This window comes from Dromiciops gliroides, chromosome 5 (genome assembly GCF_019393635.1).
Source record: "Dromiciops gliroides isolate mDroGli1 chromosome 5, mDroGli1.pri, whole genome shotgun sequence".
Taxonomy (NCBI): Eukaryota; Metazoa; Chordata; class Mammalia; order Microbiotheria; family Microbiotheriidae; genus Dromiciops; species Dromiciops gliroides.
Window position 1 is genome coordinate 105,543,284 of NC_057865.1, and position 25,082 is coordinate 105,568,365.

The window sequence follows — 25,082 nt, forward strand, 5'->3', positions numbered from 1 at the left end:
TGTCTGGGGCAATGGATTGTTTCCTGGGCTATGTATTTGGAGAAGTAGCATGACTTGTCCATGCCAATGACTTCACACTTTGCATATATTTTGTGTTTATTTGTATATGTGCAACCCCCAGTCCTGTCCAAGCCTGGGATGATTTCCTAAAGGACAACCTTGAGGCTTTGAGTACTTATAGGTGGAGGAGGCAATTCCTGATTGGCTGAGAAAGCCTGAATAAATGAGGAAGAGACTTTTTGGAATTTGGAGAGTCCTATTGGGAGAAAGGGGGAAAGCTAGATGGTGCAGTAGATAGAGTGGCAGGAAGACTTATCTTCCTGAGTTCAAATCTGGCCTCAGACACTGTCTGGCTGTGCGACCCTAGACAAGTCACTCAAACCTCTTTGCCTTAGTTTCCTCATCTGTAAAGTGAGCTGGAGAAGGAAATGTCAAACCACTCCAGTATCTTTGCCAAGAAAACCCCAAATGGGGTCACAAAGAGACAGGACTAAAATGACTGAACAACAAGGGAGGGGGTGAGGAAGGAATCCCAGGGAGAGACAAACCAGGACTTGTGAATGGAATGTGGGCCATCTCTCCAGAGCTCCAGACGTATGGGGAAGCTGGCTCCTAACTTGTCTCTTGATTTCTAGCACCTAGAATCTCCAATTCCTGTTTACTGCTTAAGCCAATAAAGAGACTGACTTGAGTAACCACTTTGGTGGGAGGGAGAAAAGCTAATGAGAAGATACTTGATGTTATCCACCCATTTGCCCCAATCATGGAAAATAGCTTTTACAGTCATTCCTTCCACATTATGTGGGTTAGGGGCATGGTGCCCCCATGATCTGGAAAATCCACATAAAACTTTTTGGCCCTTCCTTCATACCTGAGAAGAAGTCTGAGTTTTTTTTTTTCCTTTCATGTATTTAGTACTGTATTTAGAATTTGGGTTGATATTACACAATACTACACATATATTTTATGCATTTCTGAGTTTCCAAACCTTTTTTGTGTTGTCTGCTGGCCTTCGAGTATTGTCTGAAGCTTCCGCAAATTCCCCCAAATTTCCATTTAATTTCTCTTGCTGACCCATGATCTATCCAAACCATGATGGGAAAAGTTGTGATGTGGAAGGGCTAACTTGAATTCCGAATCCAAAATGAGAATACCTTATCTCTAGCCAACAAATATTTGCTGTGTGGTAGCTAGATAGAATTCTAACTCAATATCTCTCTCTGGGGGCAGCTAGGTGGCACAGTGGATAGAGCACCGGCTCTAGATTCAGGAGGACCTGAGTTCAAATCTGGCCTCAGACACTTGACACTAACTAGCTGTGTGACCCTGAGCAAGTCACTTAATCCTCATTGCCCCGCCCCCCCCAATCCCTCTCTGGGATAGGAAAGGGAAGGAGTGATCACAGCATCCAAGACAGTGATCCAAGATTCTTGCCTGTTCTTCCTCATCGAGGCTCTTGAGGATGCAGTCACAGCCTCCCTTCTATTCACTGCAAAGGTGGAAATCACAATCTCCCTTTGGAGATATGGACTAGGGCTTTCCAATCCCATCTCAGCCATCTGTCCATGAAATACTCAGGCCTGGCATCTTATATACTACACACATCTACATCTATAGTACATGTGGGTTCAAGAGTAAGTCCGGAGTATGATTATATACACGTATACATATTCATACATGTTGCTTTGCCTTAATAGAATGTAAGCTCCCTGAGGGCAAAGAGTCCTGTTTTTTTATATCCAGCTCCTAGAGCAATACATGGCATGTAGTAGGGGGATTCATAAATGCTTGTTTAATGGAATTGAATTGAATCTCCAAAATTATAATTAAAACTCACAGGTAAAATAGGAGATCAACAAAGGAAACATAGGAAGATGTATTTCCTACATAGCCATAGGCTCCAGACCCGTGATTTCATTGGAATAGGGAACTCCTAGATAAGGAAACTCCCTCTAATAATGCAAGCTGGCACCTTCTCTCCAACCAATAGTTTTAGAGGGTTGCCTAGAGCAGAGGTGTCAAATATTCAACCAACTAGCCCACCCACCCCTCTCGAGGGCAGCCAGCCTGAATCAGATTAAAATGTAATTGGGGGCAGCTAGGTGGCGCAGTGGATAGAGCACTGGCCTTTCAAATCCAGCTTCAGACACTTTACACTTACTAGCTGTGTGACCCTGGGTAAGTCACTTAACCCCAATTGCCCTGCAAAAAAAAAATGTAATTGGGAAATACTTAAGAAAATAAATTAAAATGCAATAAAACATAGATTATGTTAATATGTGGTTTTCTAAATCAGTATGTGACCCACAAGGATCCATTTCTGTTTAAGTTTGTGACCACTGGCCTAGAGTCCTGAGAGATTAAGTGAGATTCTCAGGATGTGTCAGAAGTGGCCCTTGAACCTCCCTCTTCATGGTTCCAGGCTTAGCTCTCTTTACACTGCTTCATGTTGTTTCTCTATCAGTACAACAATAATGATACAACAAACAGTGTGGTACAACAATTATTTATAGCACATTGTAAAATGTGCAAAGCATTATGCTAGGAAATGGTGGGAGATAGAAAAATTAGATAAAATACTATTCCTTCCCCTCAAGGAGCTTACAGTCTACTAGTGATAAGGTTGCTAAGCAAAGATTGCTAAATATACAATGTTAGCTAAGTGTATAACAAAGTTAAAAAATTAAGTGCTGTGTAATATCTGAGGGGGGAGGTTATTAACCATCCCAGGAGAATCAGTCACATCACCTATTTGGAGGCCCCATCATCTCTCAACTAGACTGGTTCTGGTCTGCCAATCACTTAATGAATGTGAGGCCCTTTGATTGGCTGAGGGTCATATGGGCTTGCACCATGTCTCTCTTGCCTGAGTCCCTTCAGTGGCCCCTTTCTCTCCTTTGTTGTCTGGTGGGTGGTCATGCTGTAAGGAGTTAAGTCTTGTTGCCATCTCTTCAAGAAAAAGAGCAGTAGAAATCCAGAATTCAGGCTCTAACTCAGGTTTTGCAATCAGCCCATCATCGAAGCTCTGAGGAGGCTTTTGGACGAAGACCACCCACCAGGAGCTGAGTTGAGGACTTATCTAGAAGTCATGCTGTATCAGGATACAAATTTGGTGGACTAATGCTGTGTAGGGAATGAGGTAAGTGAAGAGCCTATTTCTTCAAGACCAAGTCAGCATTGAAGAAAAATGTTTCTACATTTGTTCTTACCATATCTTTGAAATGAATTTGTAAAATGCATTTGTAAAAGCTAATTGGTGTTAAATGAAACTAGGGATAGTCACTGAGTACTTAACAATGGGGAAAATACATGTGACAGGGGCTTGAACCTTAGCATGTCAGGGCCGGGGTGGTGGTGGTGGTGGGGAGGCGCAGATGGTTCTGGGATAGTAAGATAGAGCATACTCACCACAAATAGAAGCTTTTTCATTTTTTTTTATCTCGGTCTCCTCAGTGCCTACTATAATAGCTGACACATAGTAGGCACTTAATAAATTCTAGATGACTTTGCACTATGTTTAATTTGAACAATGTGGCAGGCAGTCTTTGTTTTGAGCCTTTGAATTATTATGTGATTTGCCCCACTCTGTAGACGGAGTTATTTACAGAATACAAGTTATAATACTTGATTTTCCTTAATTTTCCCTGGTCAAGCCTTTCTATTTGCCTACTCTGTAATGCTTGATCCCTCTTGGGTTATTCCCTGGTGCTGTTACTAATTTATGTATTTGTGCTGACTCATGGTGCTTATTGTAGAAAAGGCTCACGGTTACAATCCCCCTCAGATTGTCGCAACCTGCTTCTGCTTGCTTGCTGGTTGATTAATGCTCCAATTACAATGTGTCAGTGCATATCCCAGGGACCAGGGGTTCTGGGACATGGGGCTAACTGGACAAAAGTGGTATATTCTTTTTTGTATCTGTCCTTTGCCCAATAAATAGCCAATTATACTTGTTAGCAAATGAGTGTAAGCAGCACCTTCCTTGGTTCAACCCAATACCACAGAGAAAGCCTATCAGTTTTATTGATTCAGCTGGGGCTGTCAAGTTACTAGATAGATAGATGAAGGATGGATGGAGCATTTTGTAAGCATTTACTACATTCCTGGCCCTATACTCAGCCTTGGGATAGAAATACAGAGAGAAATATAATCCCTGCCTTCAAGGAACTTACATTCTAATGGGAGAAGACAAAATATTAAGGGATCCTGGAAAGGAGGGGAGAGGATACCCATTCAGGAACATGGGGAGGAAACTGAGGGTAAGTTTTGCTGAGCCCTAAGATTTAGCAAGATAAGACAAAAAACTCCCCTATCAGAGTTGGGGGAACCAGGGGCAGAGTCCAAGTTTCCAGGGTCATTAATTTACAGTCCGCAACTAGCAATACCTTACAAAGGGGTCTCCCTAATGTTTTCTAAGGTGAAAGTAAGAAATGAAGAGCATGTAAGACATCAAGTGCTGTATTTCAAGGCAAGAAGCTGTATAGCCTTGTGATTCCCTGGGCATCACTTAGCCCCACTCAGCTTCAGTTTTCACATCTGTAAAATGGGTTGTGGTGAGCATCAAATGAAATTGAATATGTACAGAATTTAAAAAATCTTAAATGCTATTATTATTGTGGTTGAAATAAGGTGGTGAAATAGATCATTAGTGAAGCAGAAGATTATATTCAACATTTACCCTGGAAGACTTAGGAATGTTGTGAGGGTGAAATGAGATAATAAATGTCAGGAATTCCACAAACATTAAAGCGCTGTATAAATGTTAGTTGTTGCTATCCATCTTATTATATAAGAATATTTTAGTCATATCATGGGGTAAAATCTAGCTCTTAGCTCTATGCCCAAATACAAGCAAAGACAAGCAAAACAAATGATAATTGGGTCACAATAGATGTAGACAGGGGGCAGCTAGGTGGTGTACACAGTCTGATAGGACTGAAAAAAAAACCCGACTGAACAAAGAAACTTAGCTAGGTGGTGAAGTAGATAGAGTGCTGGGCCTGGAGACTCCTCTTCCTGACTTCAAGTCCAGCCTCAGACACCTACTAGTTGCATAACCCTGGGCAAGTCACTTACTGTACTCTTTGCCTCATTTTCCTCATTTGTAAAATGAGTTGGAGAAGGAAACAGCAAAACTACTCCAGTATCTTTGACAAGGAAACCCCAAGTGGGGGTCATGAAGAGTAAGATATTAATGAAAAACAAGTCAACAACAAATGAATGAATGAGTGAATGAATGAATTTATTTATCTATTTATAAATAAAATGTTACTAAGCGCCTGTCATGTTATGTGCCTATGATGAGACTATAAAGACAAAAAATGAAATGGTCTATGACTGAGGGGGCAGCTAGGTGGTGCAGTGGATAAAGCACTGGCCCTGTATTCAGGAGGACCTGAGTTCAAATCCAGCCTCAGACACTTGACACTAACTAGCTACTAGCTGTGTGACCCTGGGCAAGTCACTTAACCCTCATTGCCTCGAAAACAAAACAAAACAAACAAAAATTGAAATGGTCCATGACCTCAAGGAGTTTGTATTTGGTTGAGGGCCATTTGAAAGGCTGTGAACATGGAGGAAGTGATAGTTGACTTGTTCTGTACATTTTAACTAGAACTAATAAGTAAAGATTTATGGGAGGTAAATAATGAAATCACAGATTTCTAGTTGGATAAGACTCTACAGGTAATCTAGTCTTACCCCTTCTTTTCCTAGATGAGCAAATTGAAACCCAGAAAAATTGACCTGCATGCAAAGACAATGAACCAAACAATCCCTGAACAAAAGCAACTCATTGCTCCTATTTTCTGAATTGAGGTTACCAATAATTTGAATTTGAATTTGCCTTAACCTGTTACTTGAAATGTACAATAATGCTATTTTGTGTGTTTACAACTTTAAAAAGGAGTACCTGAGGGGCAGCTAGATGGCGCAGTGGATAGAGCACTGGCCCTGGAGTCAGGAGTACCTGAGTTCAAATCCGGCTTCAGACACTTAACACTTACTAGCTGTGTGACCCTGGGCAAGTCACTTAACCCCAATTGCCTCACTTTAAAAAAAAAAAAAAAAAGGAGTACCTGGGTGGGCTGTTTGAGTTGTATTTTTCTTTCATACCCAGGAATTGTTGGTTTTTTTTTTTTTAAAGAATGCCTCCTTACCATCTTCTAGTAGCAATTACCCCCACACACACCCTTTCTCCTCCCACACAGCTGAACAGTTACCAACATTTACTCTATTCTAGTCAAAGGATCCAGAAGCTTGTAATATCAAGTATATCACTGAGGGCACCCCTAACCCCACACTTGGCCAATGAAAGCCAGCTGTGCAAGTGATTCAATGCTATTTTCTAGAGCCTTTCAAAGATACCTCAGACCCACCTCCTGCCCCCAAGCAAATACCAAGAGCAGTGGGTGTCAGGGCATATGGTGAGGAGAAAGTCTTCAATGTAGCTGCTACTACTCTGAGCTCACCTGGCAAACAGTTGACCCTCAATGAGTCCAAGGAAGAAGGTGGTCGTTACTAAAGAGGGTGAAAGGGGGGCTCTCTGGTGGACTGGGTGATATTTTCAAATTAATTCAGACTGCTCTCTAAGTAGAAGACAGAAAGGAATTGGAGCTAGGAATGATGGGCAGAATCAAGAAGGCCGATCTCACAGAAAACCAATGCAGGAAGAAGGGTGAACCAAGGGAACCTTTTGCCTATGGCTCATGTGGGTCTTCCAGTTCCTTTCAGTGGCATGAGTCAGGTAGAAAAATAAGATGAGGATGGATGGATTAGGAGTTGGGATAGGGAGGTGGGGTCCTCCTATCTTAGGAAAGATGGAATGGAACAAAGAAAATGCATCTCCTGTGTATTTCATAGCAGGTACCTAGATGTGGCCTGGTGGGAGGGACCCTTTATCTCTATTTTTCCATTTAATTTATCCTTTGGAAGAAAGGATATTTCATAGGGGCAATGAAATTTTGCAGCAGAAATATTTTTTGAATTTTTAAAATGAAGCATGAAGCAAGCATCTCAGATTTTGCTTTTAAAAATCAAAAAGTTTAAAATATCACCATCATCACCACCATCAACATTAGACACTTTCTGAGCACTTGTTTTGGGCAGGGTATTGTCCTGGGTGTTGTATGAGGAGGCCAAAATAATTTCTCTGGAACTATCGACACCAAACAATCAAAAAAAAAAATTATAGAAATCTCAACTTGCGACACACAAAAAATTGTAAATCCCTTTGATAGCATTGCCCACCATTCTTATTATCCCAAATTGCAATGTATATACTTGCTTCCCTTTAAGAAAATACAATTTACTAAAGGATCATGGGATGGAGACCTGGAAGGGGCCGTGGGGATCCCATCCAATCACACCTTTTTACATAGGAGGAAGTGGGCTAAAAGAAGTAAAATCATTTATTCATTGTCAGTAAATACTAAATACCACCAAAGCTCTAACTAGGAATTCTGGTCCTAGGTCCTAGGCCAATCACTCCTAAATGTACCTGTGTAAGCAACATGAGATGCCCCTTGAAATCAATTTTTTGGATAAATTAAATGGAAAAATAGAGATAGGGTAGGGAATCATGGGCATTTAGTAGGGAGTCTCTAAATGCAGGAAGGAACAGGGCAGGATTGGATTATGGAGGAATTAATATGGGAGTGACACCATTCTCTCTTCCCTACTTATGGCTCTGAGTGTAGAGACTGAACTCCAACCAAGTCCCTTCATGTTAAATACAGTGCTCGTTCATCTAGACCCATCAAAATAAGTTTCTTTTTTATAAAATAATATCACTTGCTGTGTTGGAAATGGGAATCTGTTTTCCAAATTTTGAACTCTATACAAATTTTCAGAAACATCTGAGAGATTTATCCACATAAAACCAAAGGTCTCAGGCCAACATTCAGGGGATCCCTTAGAAGCAGATGGACTATAGACCAATATACTGCTGGTAGGATTGTCGATTGGCTCAACCATCATAGAAAGCATTTTTAAATTATGCTAAACAAGGACTAACATGTCCTTGACTGAGAGATCCCGCTTCTAGCCACAAAGATAGAAGGGAATGTCTCATATAGTAAGGAACAGAGCTAAGCACTTTATAAAGTACACCAAACTTTTAATACCAAGACCTTTCATGGTAGCAAAGAATTGAAAGCAAAGTTGATGCCCATTGATTGGGCAAATACATTGTGATACAGAAATGTAGTGAAATATTACCATTCCATAAGAAACTGTGAGAAATAATTCATTCAGACCCCTACTCTATTCTAATCACTATTAATTAGTTTGCTAGGATGCCATCAGAGTAGTGATTATAAGTTCTATATATTAGGCCCCAGAACTGTGAGCTAAAGATTGTAAGTTCACTTTCTTAATCATAGGAAGCTAACTAGAGGCCCTCCACCCTTGTTTTTCCTTGTTATAGTGACCAAGTCCAGTGTGGCAGAGGTGACTCAATTACATGGAAAGTTCCCCAACTTATTTTTGTACCTCCAGACCACTCTTTCTTGTCCCACATGAGTAGGTGACCATTTTATGACTGCTTAGTCAGTGGATGTGCCCCCTACTTTGCTCAACCCAAGATCCCCTTGCTGATATGCCATTTCTAGTTGATGCATCATTTTTTTGACCTGTGAAGCAAGGTCTATTAACCAAAGGAATTCTGTATTTTGTGTAATTCCTTTAGATTGTTCAGGTATCAAATCTGCTATCAAGACTTATAAAAATAAGACTGTGGAAGAAGGGGGCATCTCAGACCATGAGGAAGATCTGAGGTTCACTTCATTAGAGGGGACCATGGACCTTTTAATAAAGTGCCATTGGCTCAGAGCTGTGCATCAGCCTTTTTTTATTATAGGTTAGACAAGTTTAATCCCCAGAAAACAATAAATATGAAGAATCCAGAGAAGCATGGAAAAATACATAAATGGCTAAGGACAGCAAAGAGCACAACAGTGCAAATGGAGAGAACAAAAACATGATACTGAACTTTGTGAGGTTATGATGAGCAAGCTTAGCTCAAGAGAAGAGATCCACAAATGTACCTGCCTCCATTCTTTATAGGGTGGGGGACTTTGGGTGTACAATATTGCATATCAAACTCAGTTGATGTGCTAGTTAGTTTTGCTGAACTGCTTTTCCCCCTCTTTCTTTTTTTAGCTTTTAATTATATGGAATGACTATTGGGGTAGAGCAAGGGTTCTTAACCTGGGGGTCCCTAAACTTGTTTTTTAAAAAAAAAGATAGTTTAATAACTCTATTTCAATATGATTGGCTTCTTTTGTAAACCCGTATGTTTTATTTTATGCATCTAAAAACATTATTCCAGGAAGGACTCTACAGGGTTTCTTAGACTGACAAAGGGGTTCATGATGCAAGAAAGGTTAAGAACCCCTGAAGTAGAGGGGGGCAGATATATTTAGAAATGAAGGTGAGGTGGTGCAGTAGATAAAGCACTGGCCCTAGGTTCAGGAGGACCTGAATTCAAATCCGGCCTCAGACACTTGACACTTACTAGCTGTGTGACCTTGGGCAAGTCACTTAACTCTCATTGCCCCACCAAAAAAAAAAAAAGGGAAAAAAAGAAATGAAGGTGAGATAAAAACAAAATACAAGTAAATAAAATTATAATAAAAGAAAAAAGATAGAAGAGGCCCCGATGACACTTAAAAAGATAGAAGTGCTTTTGCAGCTCATTTATTTGTTTTATTTTCTGTCTTAACAACAAAGGACTGTGTACTATTTGCTCTGTCCTTCTGCCTACTCCACAATGAATCTTTCTTCTTCAAGGAGAAGCTGTATTATGTAAAGACAACACAGTGCTTGTTTGCTTTATAAAGTTAAAAGTTGAAGTTTTCTGCTGAATCAAACCTCTAATAAGACTAGGAAAAATATATAGAGAGATAGATAGTCATTTTCAACAAATTAAAAAAATACTTTTGTGATGTTCTGGAAGGTAGTGTCAGAGGAAAATTTGAGTATTCAAAATCAATAACACTTAGCCCCACTCCTGGAAACATTTTAGGGCTCATGAGGGAATTAGTGCCTTTAAAAAACTCATATTTCATAACTGATATTGTGCAGAACCCTTGAAAAGACTTTTTTAAAAAAAGAACTGGTATAACCTCATTTGTCTAGATTGAATGGATCTGGCCACAATCCAGATGTATGAAAATCTGAATATCTAAGAGATGTTTCAAGGCCTTTCCCCAGTGTCGGAGGACGAGTGGGAGAAATTTCATGTAGAAGGAGGCATCTCATTGTATAAGTACATTATGAAACCTCTCCAACAGGCATAGAACAGAAGGTTGATAAGCAATCTAATCTGAGGCATCCTTACCTAGTAGTCAAGTTCTCCTAATAAAGATTTATTTGGACAGAGAGGGATCAAAGTTGGATTTATACCAGTGATGCACAGAGGTTTCATTAGGAAAAGAGTCAACATAATCATATGAAAAACAAAAATACCCACAACCACATGATTATCTCAATAGATGTGGGGAAAACTCTTGAAAAAGTATAAGACTTATTGATACTAAAAACCCTGACAAGTATTGGCATAGAAGTGCCTTTTGTAATATCATAAAAAGTATCCATCTAAAATCAAAAGCAAGCATCATATGCAATTGGAATACAATAGAACCTTTTCAAATGAATACAAGAATAGAGTAAGGATTCCCCCTCTTCCCACTATCATTTCAGCCAGTCAGCCAATAAGTATTTATTAAGCACCTACTATATGACAGGTACTATGCTAAGCTCTAGGGACAAAAAGAAAGGCAAAAGATAATCCCTGCTCTCAAAGAGCTCAAAATCAAATGAGGGAAACAACAAGCAAACAGCTATGTACAAACAAGCTATATATAGGATAAATAGAAAATAATCAACAAATAGAAGGCACTAGAATTAAGAGGGTTTGGGAAAGGTTTCCTGGAGGCAAGTAGGTGGTGCAGTAGATAGAGCACTGGGCCTGGAATCAGGAAGACCTGAGTTCAGATCTGGCCTTAGATACTTAATAGTTGGGCAAGTCACTTAAACTCTCTTTGCCCCAGTTTCCTTATCTGTAAAATGGGGATAATAATAGCACCTACCTTACAGGGTTGTTATGAGGATCAATTGATATCATAATTGTAAAATGCACAATACAGTGTATTGTTGTTATTCTTAGAAAGTTGGATTTTAGCTAAGATTTGAAGGAAGCCAGGAAGGCCAGGAAGTGAAGGGGAGTTTAGAGAGCATTCCAAGAATGAGGGACAGCCAGTGTCATGTTTGAGGAATAGCAAGGAGGCCAGTGTCACTGAATGGAAGAGTATGTAGAGAGGTATAAGGTTCCTAAGAAGACTGGAAGGGGTTGAAATAGGTCATGAATGGTTTTGGATAGAAAACAGAGTGAAATCCCATTCCAAATAACTAGAAAATGCAAAAAAAAAATTTTTTTAAATCTGGGGCTCAGCCTGTGAAAGTACACAAAAGACTTCTAAAGATTCAATTACAAAGAGTTCCTTAAAGAAATAAAGACCAACTTAAATAGTTAGAGAAATATTCAGTGTCTATGGCTGGGCCATGCCAATATAATAAAAATGACAATACCATCAGAGTTGTAATTTTAAAGCTATACTAATCAAATTATCAAAAGATATTTTATAGACCTCGGTAAAACAATAAAATTCATTTGGAAAAATAAAGTGTCTAGAATATCAAGGGGAATAATGAAAAGAGGTCGAGATGAAGTGGGAATAATAACAGTTTCAGACCTCAAACTATATCATAAAACAGCAATCACTATAACCATCTGGTATTGGTTAAAACATAGAGTGATAAATCAATGAAATAGACTAAACAAGGGGGAATCAGAAACAATGGTACTCAATAGTCCAGTATTCAATAAAATGGAAAACATAAATTACTTAGGAAAGAACCCATATTTGGATAGAGAGGGGCCTCACAGTATACATATATTAAGACTAAAGACAGCTAGATACTAATGTCCAAAGAAGGGAAGAATAATTAGAAAATTCACAAATCTTGTTTCTATTTACATTTCCAACCCCAAGCCTAATTATAGGCTTAAAAGCAAGGCTTTCTGTTTTGATTAGAGCTATGAATCCTTGAACAGATTTGATGAATTTATAGCCCTGATGTAAAAGCTAAGTCTTATAACTGAGGTATCACTGTAAAGTAATGTGAGTACCTCCATAAGCCATGTACTGTAATTTATAGCCTTGCCAGATACTTGTGAAATGCAAACATATTTTCACTTACTCAAAGCAGAAGCTTTTGAACAAATTAATAGCCTTGGGAATAATAATATAGAGAGAAGCACAATTTATAAATGTGCTGCTTGTTTTCTCCTGTTGTGGACATTAGCTAGGGTTCAGTCTTTAGCTGTAAAAATATATAGGGTTTTTTCCATCTAAGGCTGTGAACCATAAATCTAACTGTAGTAAATATCTTCCTTCCAGCTGTGGTGTGACATCCAGACCACTGCATTGTCACCTTCACTTTGAAATGGAAAAACACTAGCAGGTCCCACTACTTTATCTGATAGATGAAGAGATCATTGTATTTGATTATACCTCTAGGTACAAGGGAAATGGGTCAGGAAAAAAAAATTTCAGGATGTCATTAGGTGCCCTTGTGGAAGAATAGGAATGGAATAGGACAGGGGTTTACAAAGAAGCTTACAAAGGTTCACTACTGTGAAATGGGGCAGCTTGATGGTTCAGTACATTAGAGCACTGGGCTTGGAATCAAGAGAACTCATCTTCCTGAATTCAAATCAGCCCTCCGACAATAGCTGTGTGACCTTGGGCAAGTCACTAAACATGGTTTGCCTCAGTTTCCTCATCTGTGAAATGAGCTGGAGAAGGAAATGGCAAACTATTCTAATATCTTTGCCAAGAAAACCCCACATGGGGGCACAAAGAGTCAGACATGATTGAAAATGACTGAACAATAAGAAACTGTTGTGGGGATCAAACGAGGTGAAGGCTGTGGAAGCAATTTCCATTATATGCAAATACTACACTATTATTGTTAATTTTTACTCTACTATTTAGTATTATTATTTTTACTCTACTATCTTGCTAATTACACATGTTACATTTCTTAGCATAATACATAATTCATAGCATAGCCCCCTCCACACCCAGTAATTCAACTGGTTGGTGGGGAACATTTTCTCCTCCCCCAACAAAAAGACACACCTAACCTGGCCTTAGAAGCACCACTATTCTCATCACTTACTCAACACTGGGTATCACTGAGGGACCTGAGAGACAACTTTCAAATGGAAAAACCACTGAATTTGGACTGAGAAGTCACTTTGTAATTTTAATGCTATACTACTTTCCAATAATAACAACAATACACTGTACTGTGCATTTTACAATTATGATATCAATTGATCCTCATAACAACCCTGTAAGGTAGGTGCTATTATTATCCCCATTTTACAGATAAGGAAACTGGGGCAAAGAGAGTTTAAGTGACTTGCCCAACTATTAAGTATCTGAGGCCAGATCTGAACTCAGGTCTTCCTGATTCCAGGCCCAGTGCTCTATCTACTGTACCACCTAGTTGCCTCCAGGAAACCTTTCCCAAACCCTCTTAATTCTAGTGCCTTCTTTTTGTTGATTATTTTCTATTTATCCTATATATAGCTTGTTTATACATAGCTGTTTGCTTGTTGTTTCCCTCATTAGTACTGCTCTACCACTTAGTACCTCTGTGACCTTAGGAAAACTCACTTTATCCCTCTGGCCCTCAATTTTCTCATCCACAAAATGAGAGGGTTGAAGTAGAACAGTGGTATTAAACTCAAATATAAACGGGACCACTAAACTGTATATAAGGGTCCCTTAACTGACTGTTGACTTAGAAAACCAGATATTAAAATTACTGTTCTATTGTATATTTATTTATTTTGTTAAATATTTCCCACTTTTATCTTAATCTGGTTTGGACTCAGTGTAGTGTTTGATGCCTTCCCATTCATTCTTCAGTGGTAAAGAAGGCCATATTGCCTCTCTTATAGTGAAAGATAACAGGAATAAATAATGTCTGAATAAAAATAGCCCAGTGTCAAAGTACTATGGTAACAGAGACTTCTATAAATGCTAAGTAGATTGATGTGGGGTCAAATATAACTTGTGATTCCATCACCAGGGAACACTGACAGGAAGTAATGAAGGTATTGAGAGATGTCCTGGGGGAGCTTTCAGAAAACAAGGCCAAGATGGATCTTGGAAATTAAGCTGAAGCGAGCCAGACAAATGTGTTTGTGAATGGGGTAGCAAAAACCACCATATTCATATCTATGGTCCATCCCATAGATAGGACCAGGGGCATGACTTGAGGCTGAAGCTGGTAGTCCCTCTCCTTGACAAAAGGAAAAGATGTCCAGCTGTGGTGCCCAGGGTTAAGAAAATGGTTCCATGAGTTAGTTGCTCAAGGCGAAGTTTGATGCTTAAGAACCATGTTGAAGAGGCAAGCCTACGGTCTATCAGTCACATCTGTAAGTTTAGCTACTACTCTAATGAACCAGGTAGGTAATCTGACCTTGTGGAGGGAGTCACTTGGGACTGTCAGCAAATGGAAAGAATGACTTTTAATTACTTTACAGCATGATTTGTGGGAAAGGACAGCCAGGTAGAGTGGATAAAAAGCTGGCCTTGGATGCAGGAACATCTGGGTTGAAGTCCTGTCTCTGACAACTGGCTGTGTGACCCTGGGCAAAGTCAGCTGATCTCTCAGTGCCCCCAGGCAGCTCTCTAAGACCACAAATTGCAGTTTGTGTTGGTAGGAACTCCCCATACTGATGATATCACAGGTTGGATTAAAAAAAAAGATTTATCTAATACAAATGGATTTTTCTAAACATAACAAGGGATGTATGTTCTTTGAACATAGTAGGTGATCAATAAATGCATGTTGAATGAATGCATCTATGAAGATGTGTGGGATTGCTGAACAGTTAAACAAATAGTGGGGAACTGGCAACATTGTTTCCAGAAGGGAAAATCATGACTTACTCAAGTGCTGGAGATCTTTGAGTCACTAAATAAGCAAACAGACAAGAGGCAGAATTTACTTTGATTTTTGAAACATTAAAACAATTCCATACCAATTGCTATTTTTTAAACAAGTTACTATGGGTTTGGAGAAACTTTTATCACAGACAGGAAATTAGCTTGAAGACTTGGAACATTTTGAATTGTAAACATTGCAACCTGGGACAATTTATTTTTAGGCAGCTCAGTGAGTACTGAACTTGGAAGACCTGAGTTCAAATCTTGTCTCAAAATAGCTGTGTGGCCCTGAGAAGAGTCCCTTACCTTCTTTCAGCTGCAATTTCCTGGGCTGTAAAAATGGGGATAGTAAAAACACCTTGATAACATATAGCATTATTATCAGGGCCAAGTTAGCATATGCAAAGCACTTTCTACACTTTAAAGGATTATATAAATGGTCATTGTGGGGTAGCTTAATTGGTGCAGTGGATAGAATACTGGACCTGAAGTCAGAAAGACTCATCTTCCTAAGTTCAAATCCAGCTTCAAACACTGACTAGCTGTGTGACCCTAGGCAAGTCACTTTGCCCTGTTTACCTCAGTTTCTTCATCTATAAAATGAGCTGGAGAAGGAAATGGCAAACCAGTCCAGTATCTTTGTCAAGAGAACCCCAAATGGGGTCATGAAGACACAACTGAATAATTTCTATTTTAGTTTGGAACCAGTGAACTAGTCTATCTGTAAGGTCCCTTCCGGGTATAACATGAATACCACTCAGTAGCTTATGTTTCCTGAGGTATTATGCGCTCTTACTTAAAAAAAAAAAATCAAAGCTCCATTCATTCATAATTCTAAGTAAGACCCACCCCAATATAGTTCTCTTGGTGGCCACAATGTTTTCAATTCAGAATGGCCCAAGTCTTTGAGCTTCCTTGACTCCTGAATTCAGTGTCTGGAGAGGAACAGAACAGCCTTCTGGAACCTATTGGAAATCTGTTTCACCACCATCTTGTTCAGTGTTGCTTAAGTGCCTAATCTGACTGAGTGTATCACTTGGAGGCTATCTGGCTCCTTTCATGGTCTCTGACTACTCTTTTTATTTGCCTGGGGCAGTCAGGTGACTCAGCAGATAGAGCGCTGACCCTGAAGTTGGGAGGACCTGAATTCAAATCTCACCTCAGATACCTTACTAGCTGTGTGACACTGGGCAGGTCACTTAATCCCAATTGCCTTAAATATCCAGGGCCATTTCCATTCTTCTTGATGTATATCTTGTTACTGGACCCAGATTGCTGTGGAGGAGAGAATGAGGTTGGTGACCTTGCACATCTCTGCCTCACTTAAATCCAATTGACTGCAAATCATGACATCAGTTACAGTCCTCGGGAACAAAGGACAAACAACTACAATCTTTGCCTCTTCTTCCCTGATCAACCTGATCAGTTGTGAATAGCTGGGGGCTGTTGCCACTGAGTAGGCAGCTGTAGCTACCACCATAATGATTTACTATCTACAGCTCCCCAAAACATTTAGGTCAACCTAGTGTGGTTTGAATGCTCTCTCGTCAATGTACCTTTAATTAGTGCTATCTGAGGAATTCTCTCTCTTCTCTCTATACCAGAGGATCTTAACCATTTTGTGCATCATAGATGAGCCCCTTCTAATAATATGCATTTTTAAAAATAATAATTTAAGGAGATGCTAAATTTCAGGTAGATGTTTGTTAAAATAAAGATGAGAGTTTTTTCCCCATTCAAGATCATGGACCCTTAACATTTATTCCCAGGTTGGTAGACCCCAGGTAAAGAACCCTTGCTTCTCACAAAGCTAGAAATTTTCTCACCTTCCTCTTGGAATTTGGTTCAATTCAATCAATTCCATACACATTGATTAATCATCTTTATGTAATGTGTTATTTTAAGCAAGGGAGATACAAAAACAAAAATATAACAGTTCCTGCCCTCAAGGAGTTTATATTTATTCTGTTGTACTGCAGTGATGCAAAATGTACACAGAGAAGTTGATACAAAATATATAACAAAATATGTAACCAACACTGTTGGTTCAAACTAAGTTTAGGGTCAATTGAAACCCTAAGATTTATTTTTTCAAACTGCTCTTAGTTTTCCTATCTGGTACTTCTGTGATTGGGTTGTTCAAACTGAATACAAGAGTGTACATTTTTCACAGTCAAATTTCATCTGTCTGGTTCCAGCCCAGCATTTCAGACTGTTGAGATCATTTTGAATCTTGATTCTGTTATCTATCACATTAGCTCTGCCTCCCAGTCTTGGGTCATCTGCAAATGAAATAAGCATGCTTTCTGTGTCTTCCTCCAAGTCATTGATAAAAATGTTGAACAGGACAGGGCCAAAGAGAACATGATAGCATTGTAAATGCCCTCCCTGATACCACATCTACAAATCAACACTGCTTGGAAATGAATGTTTGACTAGCTAAAATGTATTTAACAGCATTATTATGCTTTTCATATTTTACTATCTTCCATACAAAGAGGTCATGGGAATTTTTATCAAGTATTTTGTTGAAATCTAAATATTCTGCTATATAGCTATGACATTTCCCTTGTCACCCATCAAAAAAGTTGGGCATGATTTCGTTCTTAGTAAACCCATGTTTGTACTAATGATAACCACATTCTTTTCTATATAATGATTCAGATGCTTATGCTGGTGATGGTAGTGATGATAGGAGATGTCTATGTAAGTGCTTTAATGTTTGAAAAGCACTTTACATATATTACCTCATCTGAGGCTCACAACAACCCTATGATGTAAATAATAAAGGTTCTATTATATTCTATTTCCCTAGCACTCAGCCTATAACTCCTCATTCTTCTTGTTCCCAAACAGAATGGATGGAATAAATAGAGTTTTTGGATTTGGAGACAGGGGAATTGGGTTGTATGGGTCCCGTATGACCTTGGGCAAATTATTTACCCTTTCTGGGCTTCGGTGGCTTCACTGCCCCCTTCCAGCTCTAAATCTGTCATCCTGTAGCTTTAAAAGTACTGTTTGAGTCATCCTGGCATTCTTGGGTCATTTAAACATTTCCAACTCATTTTGGTTCACCCTGGGCTTTAGACTTCTTAAACATAATTCTTACAGGTCTGCATGACTATTCTGTATTTGTGTTTTTGTAGCTGTCCTTTTCATTTCTGAGCTCATTCAAGAACTCTTATTTTAATTGAATTGAATCAGAACCCAATTAGGCAGGAAAGAGAATTTGATTTCTGTAGCTCAGACATGAAGCTTTTTTTTTTAATGCTTCTTCAGACCATACCATATGAAGAATGGAAACCACTTACCGTTCTGTTGGTGAAGTTGCCAAAGTTCTTCACTAAAATCTCCTTGATCATTTGCGGCTCATACACCACAATGTACATCCGACGGCCAAGATAGTACCTGGGAGAAAAGAATCAAATAATGATGCCTTTAGATCAATGGGTCTCAGGCTGGGAGATCCAATCACCTTAAGGGATAGAAGAGAAAAAGGAAAGGGACTGGTACCCAGTGGTCATGAAGTACATGTTCCACTCATCTTGAGTGCATCAACCAGACTAACACACACACACACACACTTTCCCAAGTAGAAGATAAAGCGAAATTCCCTGTACTCTTCTCTGCATGCATCATAGGGTCTTAAATTTAGAGCTGGCAAGGACCTTAGGTCTTCTCTAGGCCAACCCCCTCCTTTAATAGATGTGGAAACTGAGTTACAGAGAAAATAATTACAGTGCAGTAAGAATAGCACTGGATCTGGAAATAAGGAGCCTGCTTTGCACCATGGCTATGTGACCTTTGGCGAGTATCCCAAACTCTCTGGACCTCATTTCCTTATCTGTACATTGAACAGGCTAGACTAAATGACTTTTAAAGTTCTCTTCCAGACCTACGGGACTAATTTGACCCTTTAGGCCTCTCATCTTTGTTTGTTTGCCCGACACTGTCTAAGAAGAACATGATGTTCTCCTTTGTGGACTTTAGATCTGAATATAAACTCAGTTAGTGACAACCCATGTGAGGGGATGGTCGAAGCTGGTTTTCTTGTGTAATCCAGAAGGAATGGCAAGCTGGGAAATTTCCTCTGAGATGGGAGCAAATCTCTCAAAATCCATTTTAAAATCCAGATCCAACCCAAGTAACACTTTTTTATTTCCTATATAGGGTATGTTCCATGGGTGAGGATAGGGTCTGGAAGGAATCTCGAATTTAGGGTGAGAGGGGTTCAGTTCAAATCCTAGCTCTGTCATTTATTGACCTTGAGGGAACCACTTCCTTTTTCTGGGCCTAAATCTTTTCAAGGGCAAAATGAGGAGATCAGACTAATGACCTCTAAAGTCCTTTATAGCCATCAATCCATGGGGCTATGAAGAGTCTCTAAACATCCTGCTCAACAGTGAGACTGTCTGCAAAGGAATACCTTGATTAGACAGAGGAGTTGGGAAGCAAGAGAAAAACTCAAGGGTTTATGGGGAAAACCAGTGAAGACAGCCCCCAAACACCATTAAAAATATGTAGTCATTTAATTTATTTAGTTAATAAAACCTATTCTCTTTCTACCCTTCCACTGCCCATCCCAGGGAGACAGGTAGAGGTATGCCATAAACCAATCTGTGTGTGTATGAATATATATATATATGTGTGTGTGTCTCATAACAATAAAAAGAGTAATTAAGAGATTTATTGGAGCGTATAAAAACCTGAATGACACTGAAGATTCCAATTCAAGTTATTGTTCTTGGCTCAAATTGAATTCAACAGTGAGTAGATAAATAAAATTAAAGAAAAAACAAATTCAGAACAGATGTTAGGGAAGTAATTTTTTTTCACAGCAAGAATCATAAACATGAAGAACAGCTTATAAGGCAAAGTTGCTGATACAAAAATGTCAGGTTACTAAATTATTAGTTAGATGGCAGCTAGTCGGGGAGGTGGGGGAATCAGGAAGCATTCAAATCATAATTTTTCTGTCCCTAAATGTTAGAGTCCACATGCTATAGGGACTATTTGAGCAGAGAGATGTGTGTGTTGGCAAGTATGTGCACATACACACAGCAGTACACATATGCTGTTACAGCCACATCCCAATTGTCTCACTTAAATCAGTCTTTCGTTCTCAGCATCAGGGTGTGGCTTTAGCTTCTAAGCCAAAGAAAGGGTGAAATGTAAGAGATCTAAATTCCAATGATCTCTGTCACCATATGATGAGTAACTCCTTAGAAGGTAACTTTCTTTTGTTAAGTCAGGGTCTGGGTGGAGAAATGGGAAGGAACATCACCAAGCTTTGGTTAAATTTAAATGTGGGGGTGGAAGTGGAGGGGTGAGTGAAAGAGTCTTTCTTCTGATGGTGTTTGGGGCAGTCTGGATCACCTTAACTCTCCCAGACTTGAGGCACTGAAGCCACTCATGGACCAATCCCCCTACTGATCAGACCTTTGACCTATTCTTTTCTGACCCACCTTCCTGCTCTCCCTTTGGTTGGTCACATGCCTTTTTTTGGGCCAAATCATGGCATGGGGGTAATTCCAAGGTTCCAACTCTAGAGATCTGAACTGGTCTCCATCTCAGCTAAACCATCCCCCCAAATACCCTCCTAGTCCAAAGCAGAGTTGCCAGTGTATGTAAATGGAAGTAACACTGGGATCCTCTCAAATCAGCCTATGGTGGTGAGCAGAATGTGCAGGGCTAGTAATAGGTTAGGTGGAACTTGTGGCAGCAGAACAGTGGGACAGTTGTAGGGATCTGGGACTAGGGTATTTCTCACCTGTCTCTTGGTTTATTGGTTTACTAATCTGCTGGTAAACGGGGCTAGTAGCACCAGTGGGGTATATGTTCTTTGGATCATTTGTGTGGTCCATACTTGTCTTATTGTGTTATTTTATATCATACCAAAAGCGGGGAGCTGAGCAATGATGATGCTATGTTACAGATTCAGCCAGAGGGGCATATATGATTGATTATGTCAGCTGATTTCACTCCCCTGCCCTTGAGAGAGCCTGATTCTACCACAGGCACTGTGATATCACAGGAGCAAGGACAACAAACTGTAGGAGATGGGGAGGAGAGGGGTGCTGGGAAGGAACATGAGAAGTAAAAAGGAAACAGGTCACATTATCTGTGGAACACTGGTGACAATTGGTCAGGAAGTCCAAGAGCAAGCCAGAGTATGGGAAGTGAGGACCAAAGTCAGGATCATAAAGAGTCAGGGTCAGGTTCAGCGTTGAAAACCAAGGTCAGGGGACTCATGTGCATTTGGGTCAGGTCATAGGGCATGATACAGAACATCATTTTGATGGAGCTCAACTGATTCTGCCTCCTCTTGAGGTGGCAGCAATGGGCCATGGGCCACTGGGCAGCCAGGATTAAAGAGCCTTTCCATGAAATCCACTTTGTGGGACTTGGCCTGAATGGCTTTAAAAATATCTATTTGTGGATACATGATTTAGACATAAGAGGTGATACCATAGGTAAATTAGGAGAGAAAGGAATAGTCTACCTATCAGATCTTTGGAAAGGAAAACAGTTTTTGACCAAACAAGAGATAGAGTATATTATAAAATGCAAAATGGATGATTTTGATTATATTAAATTAAAAAACTTTTGTACAAACAGAAGCAATGCATCCAAAATTAGAAGGGAGGCAGAAAGCTGGGAAACACTTTTTGAGGCCAGTATTTCTGATAAAGGCCTCATCTCTAAAATATATAGGGAACTAAATCAAATTTATAAGAATCCAAGTCATTCCCCAATTGAGAAATGGTCAAAGGATATGAACAGGCAGTTTTCTGATGAAGAAACCAAAGCTATCTATTCCCATATGAAAAAATGCTCTAAATCTCTAATGATTAGAGAGATGTGAATTAAAACAACTCTGAGGTACCACCTGACACCTATCAGATTGGCTAAAATGACAAAAAAGGAAGATAATAAATGTTGGAGAAGCCGTGGAAAAATTGGAACACTAATTCATTGTTGGTGGAGCTGCGAGCTGATCCAACCATTCTGGAGAGCAATTTGGAATTATGCCCAAAGGGCGATAAAGCTGTGCATACCCTTTGACCCAGCAATTCCACTTTTAGGTCTTTTTCCCAAAGAAATCATGGAAAGGGGAAAGGGTCCCACATGTACAAAAATATTTATAGCTGCTCTTTACGTGGTAGCAAGGAATTGGAAGTTGAGGGGGTGCCCATCAATTGGGGAATGGCTGGACAAGTTGTGGTATATGAATACAATGGAATACTATTGTGCTGTAAGAAATGATGAGCAGGAAGAGTTCAGAGAAACCTGGAGGGTCTTGTGTGAGCTGATGATGAGTGAGATGAGCAGAACCAGAAGAACATTGTACACAGTATCATCAACATTGAGTGTTGACCTACTGTGATGGACTATATACTTCTCACCAATGCAATGGTACAGAAGAGTTCCAGGGAACTCATGATAGAAGAGGATCTCCAAATCCAAGAAAAAAAAAAAGAACTGTGGAGTATAGATGCTGATTGAACCATACTATTTCTTTTGTTTTGGGTGCTGTTGTTTTTTTTTTCTATTTTGAGGTTTTGCATTACTGCTCTGATTTTTTCTTTTATAACAGGATTAATGCAGAAATAGGATTAATGTTATTATGGGTATATATATGTGTGTGTGTGTGTGTATATATATATATATATATATATATACATCTATATGTCTATGTATATAGATATATAGATATAACCTATATCAGATTACCTGCTGTCTAGGGGAGGGGGGAGGGAGGGGAGGGAGGGAGAAAAATCTGAAATTGTAAAGCTTGTATAGACAAAAGTTGAGAACTATCTTTACATGTAACGGAAAAAATAAAATACCTTATATGTAAAAGAAAGAAAGAAAAGAAAAAAAAAAGAAATGATGAGCAGGAGGAGTTCAGAGAAACCTAGAGGGTCTTACATGAGCTGATGATGAGTGAGATGAGCAGAACCAGAAGAACATTGTACACAGTATCATCAACATTGAGTATTGACCTACTGTGATGGACTATATTCTTCTCACCAATGCAATGGCACAGAAGAGTTCCAGGGAACTCGTGATAGAAGAGGATCTCCAAATCCAAGAAAAAAAAAAAAGAACTGTGGAGTATAGATGCTAATTGAACCATACTATTTCTTTTGTTTTGGGTGCTGTTTTTTTTTTTTTCTATTTTGAGGTTTTGCATTACTGCTCTGATTTTTTCTCTTATAACAGGATTAATGCAGAAATAGGATTAATGTTATTATGTGTATATATATGTGTGTGTATAGATATATGTATGTATCTATATGTCTATGTATATAGATATATAGATATAACCTATATCAGATTGCCTGCTGTCTAGGGGAGGGGGGAGGGAGGGGAGGGAGGGAGAAAAATCTGAAATTGTAAAGCTTGTATAAACAAAAGTTGAGAACTATCTTTACATGTAACGGAAAAAATAAAATACCTTATATGTTAAAAAAAAAAAAAGAAAAAAAATATCTATTTGTGATTTGATTATTGAAGTGAGAAAAGTCCTAGTCAATTCCAGGGGAATATAGGGCTCACATGTGGACTGAAAAACGTACTTGTGTTGCCTTAACTCAGATTTCCTAGAAGGTAAAGATTGCATTTGTGTCTCTGCACTAAACAAAATACTTCCTATCTGGAACTTAGCAAAGGGTTGCTTGTTACCAGTGGTGGCGGCAGTGGTGGTTTTGATGTTGGATGTAATCAACCCCTGTGGATGGCATGGCAGGCAGGGATGTACATTTTCATTTGAGGTGCCTAAGTAAAACTTTAGCAAAAGGTTGCCCTTTCAGCAATGTCTTTACCATTTCCCTTGGGAAACAGGAAATTATTCTTTTCATGGACCTCCAAGCATAGCAAGAGCTGCTGGGATGGCAGCGGGTATTAAATTCCAACGAACTCAGATTCCATATCATAGAACCTGGGAGTCTGGAGAGAATTCCTTCTTCCCTTTCACCTTATAACATCCAGAGCTCCCTTTAAAGCATCATTTCCTACATGAGGTCTTTCTTCATCCAATCAATTGTGAGAACTTTTTCCCTCTTGAAATGACTTTGAATTCCTGTAAGGGGGCACTGGCTGAGGAGGAAGGGCCATGTTTTCTGAGCCTTCACCACAGGCGTGGCCTGCCAATCCACAAGGAGGCTTGGTGAGCCCACTTCTGGAAATGCATGATGGAGTACACCCTACATCCCTTGGAGCTTGTAATGGTAGCCTCCTAGTATCTGGTTTGTCAGCTTATCGTTTGGTGACAGAAAGCCTTTTTTTTTTTTAAAGTGAGGCAATTGGGGTTAAGTGACTTGCCCAGGGTCACACAGCTAATAAGTGTTAAGTGTCTGAGGCTGGATTTGAACCCAGGTACTCCTGACTCCAGGGCCGGTGCTCTATCCACTGCGCCACCTAGCTGCCCTGACAGAAAGCCTTTTAATTGGTTACTGAGCTGGAAATGAGCGAGCATACACAAGGGGTGATGAGAAAGGCAAGAACCACACAGCTAGGGTGCAAAACCCCCACTCGGGTGCCATCTCACCTTTCCCTTCTACTTCCATTGTATTTCTTCTTTCTTGATCTTAGATGAATGAATATAAAAGAATGAACAGACCAACCTCCAATCTTATAATTTCCAAAATGTCCTAAGAACTATCAGAGGTCTGGCAACTGCAGCTGATAACAGATTCTCCTAGCAGTAGCATTAGTCAAGTCTGGGGAGGAGCGAGCCCTGAAACAGACTTGACCCAGCCCAGCAGCAGATGGGCTCAGAGGCCAAGATACTGTGTTATGCGAGCAAGGGAGTGATTTATGTATTGGCCATGCCTCACCCAGAAATGAACTTTGTGAGGACTCTGTGAAGAGAGAAAAGGAAACTGAGGCCCAAGAAGGTTAAATTATTCCTAATAAAGTCCCTTCCCCAAGTTGAACACTGGTGTAATCCAGTAATCATAAAAATAGGGCAGAGCTTAGAAATCCAAGAGTAGTTTCAGGCCAAAGAAAGGGAATCAATATGTCAACATCTATGTTGGCTTTGGGGCT

At 39.6% G+C, this 25,082-nt stretch overlaps 1 protein-coding gene across 1 annotated transcript in view; it reads right to left on the reverse strand.

The window, feature by feature from the left end:
- Positions 1–25,082, reverse strand: part of TBXAS1 (thromboxane A synthase 1) — a 245,680-nt gene that overhangs the window by 151,827 nt on the left and 68,771 nt on the right. The window contains 1 exon segment of the mRNA XM_043966165.1: positions 18,341–18,437. Coding sequence (XP_043822100.1) covers positions 18,341–18,437 — 97 coding nt within the window.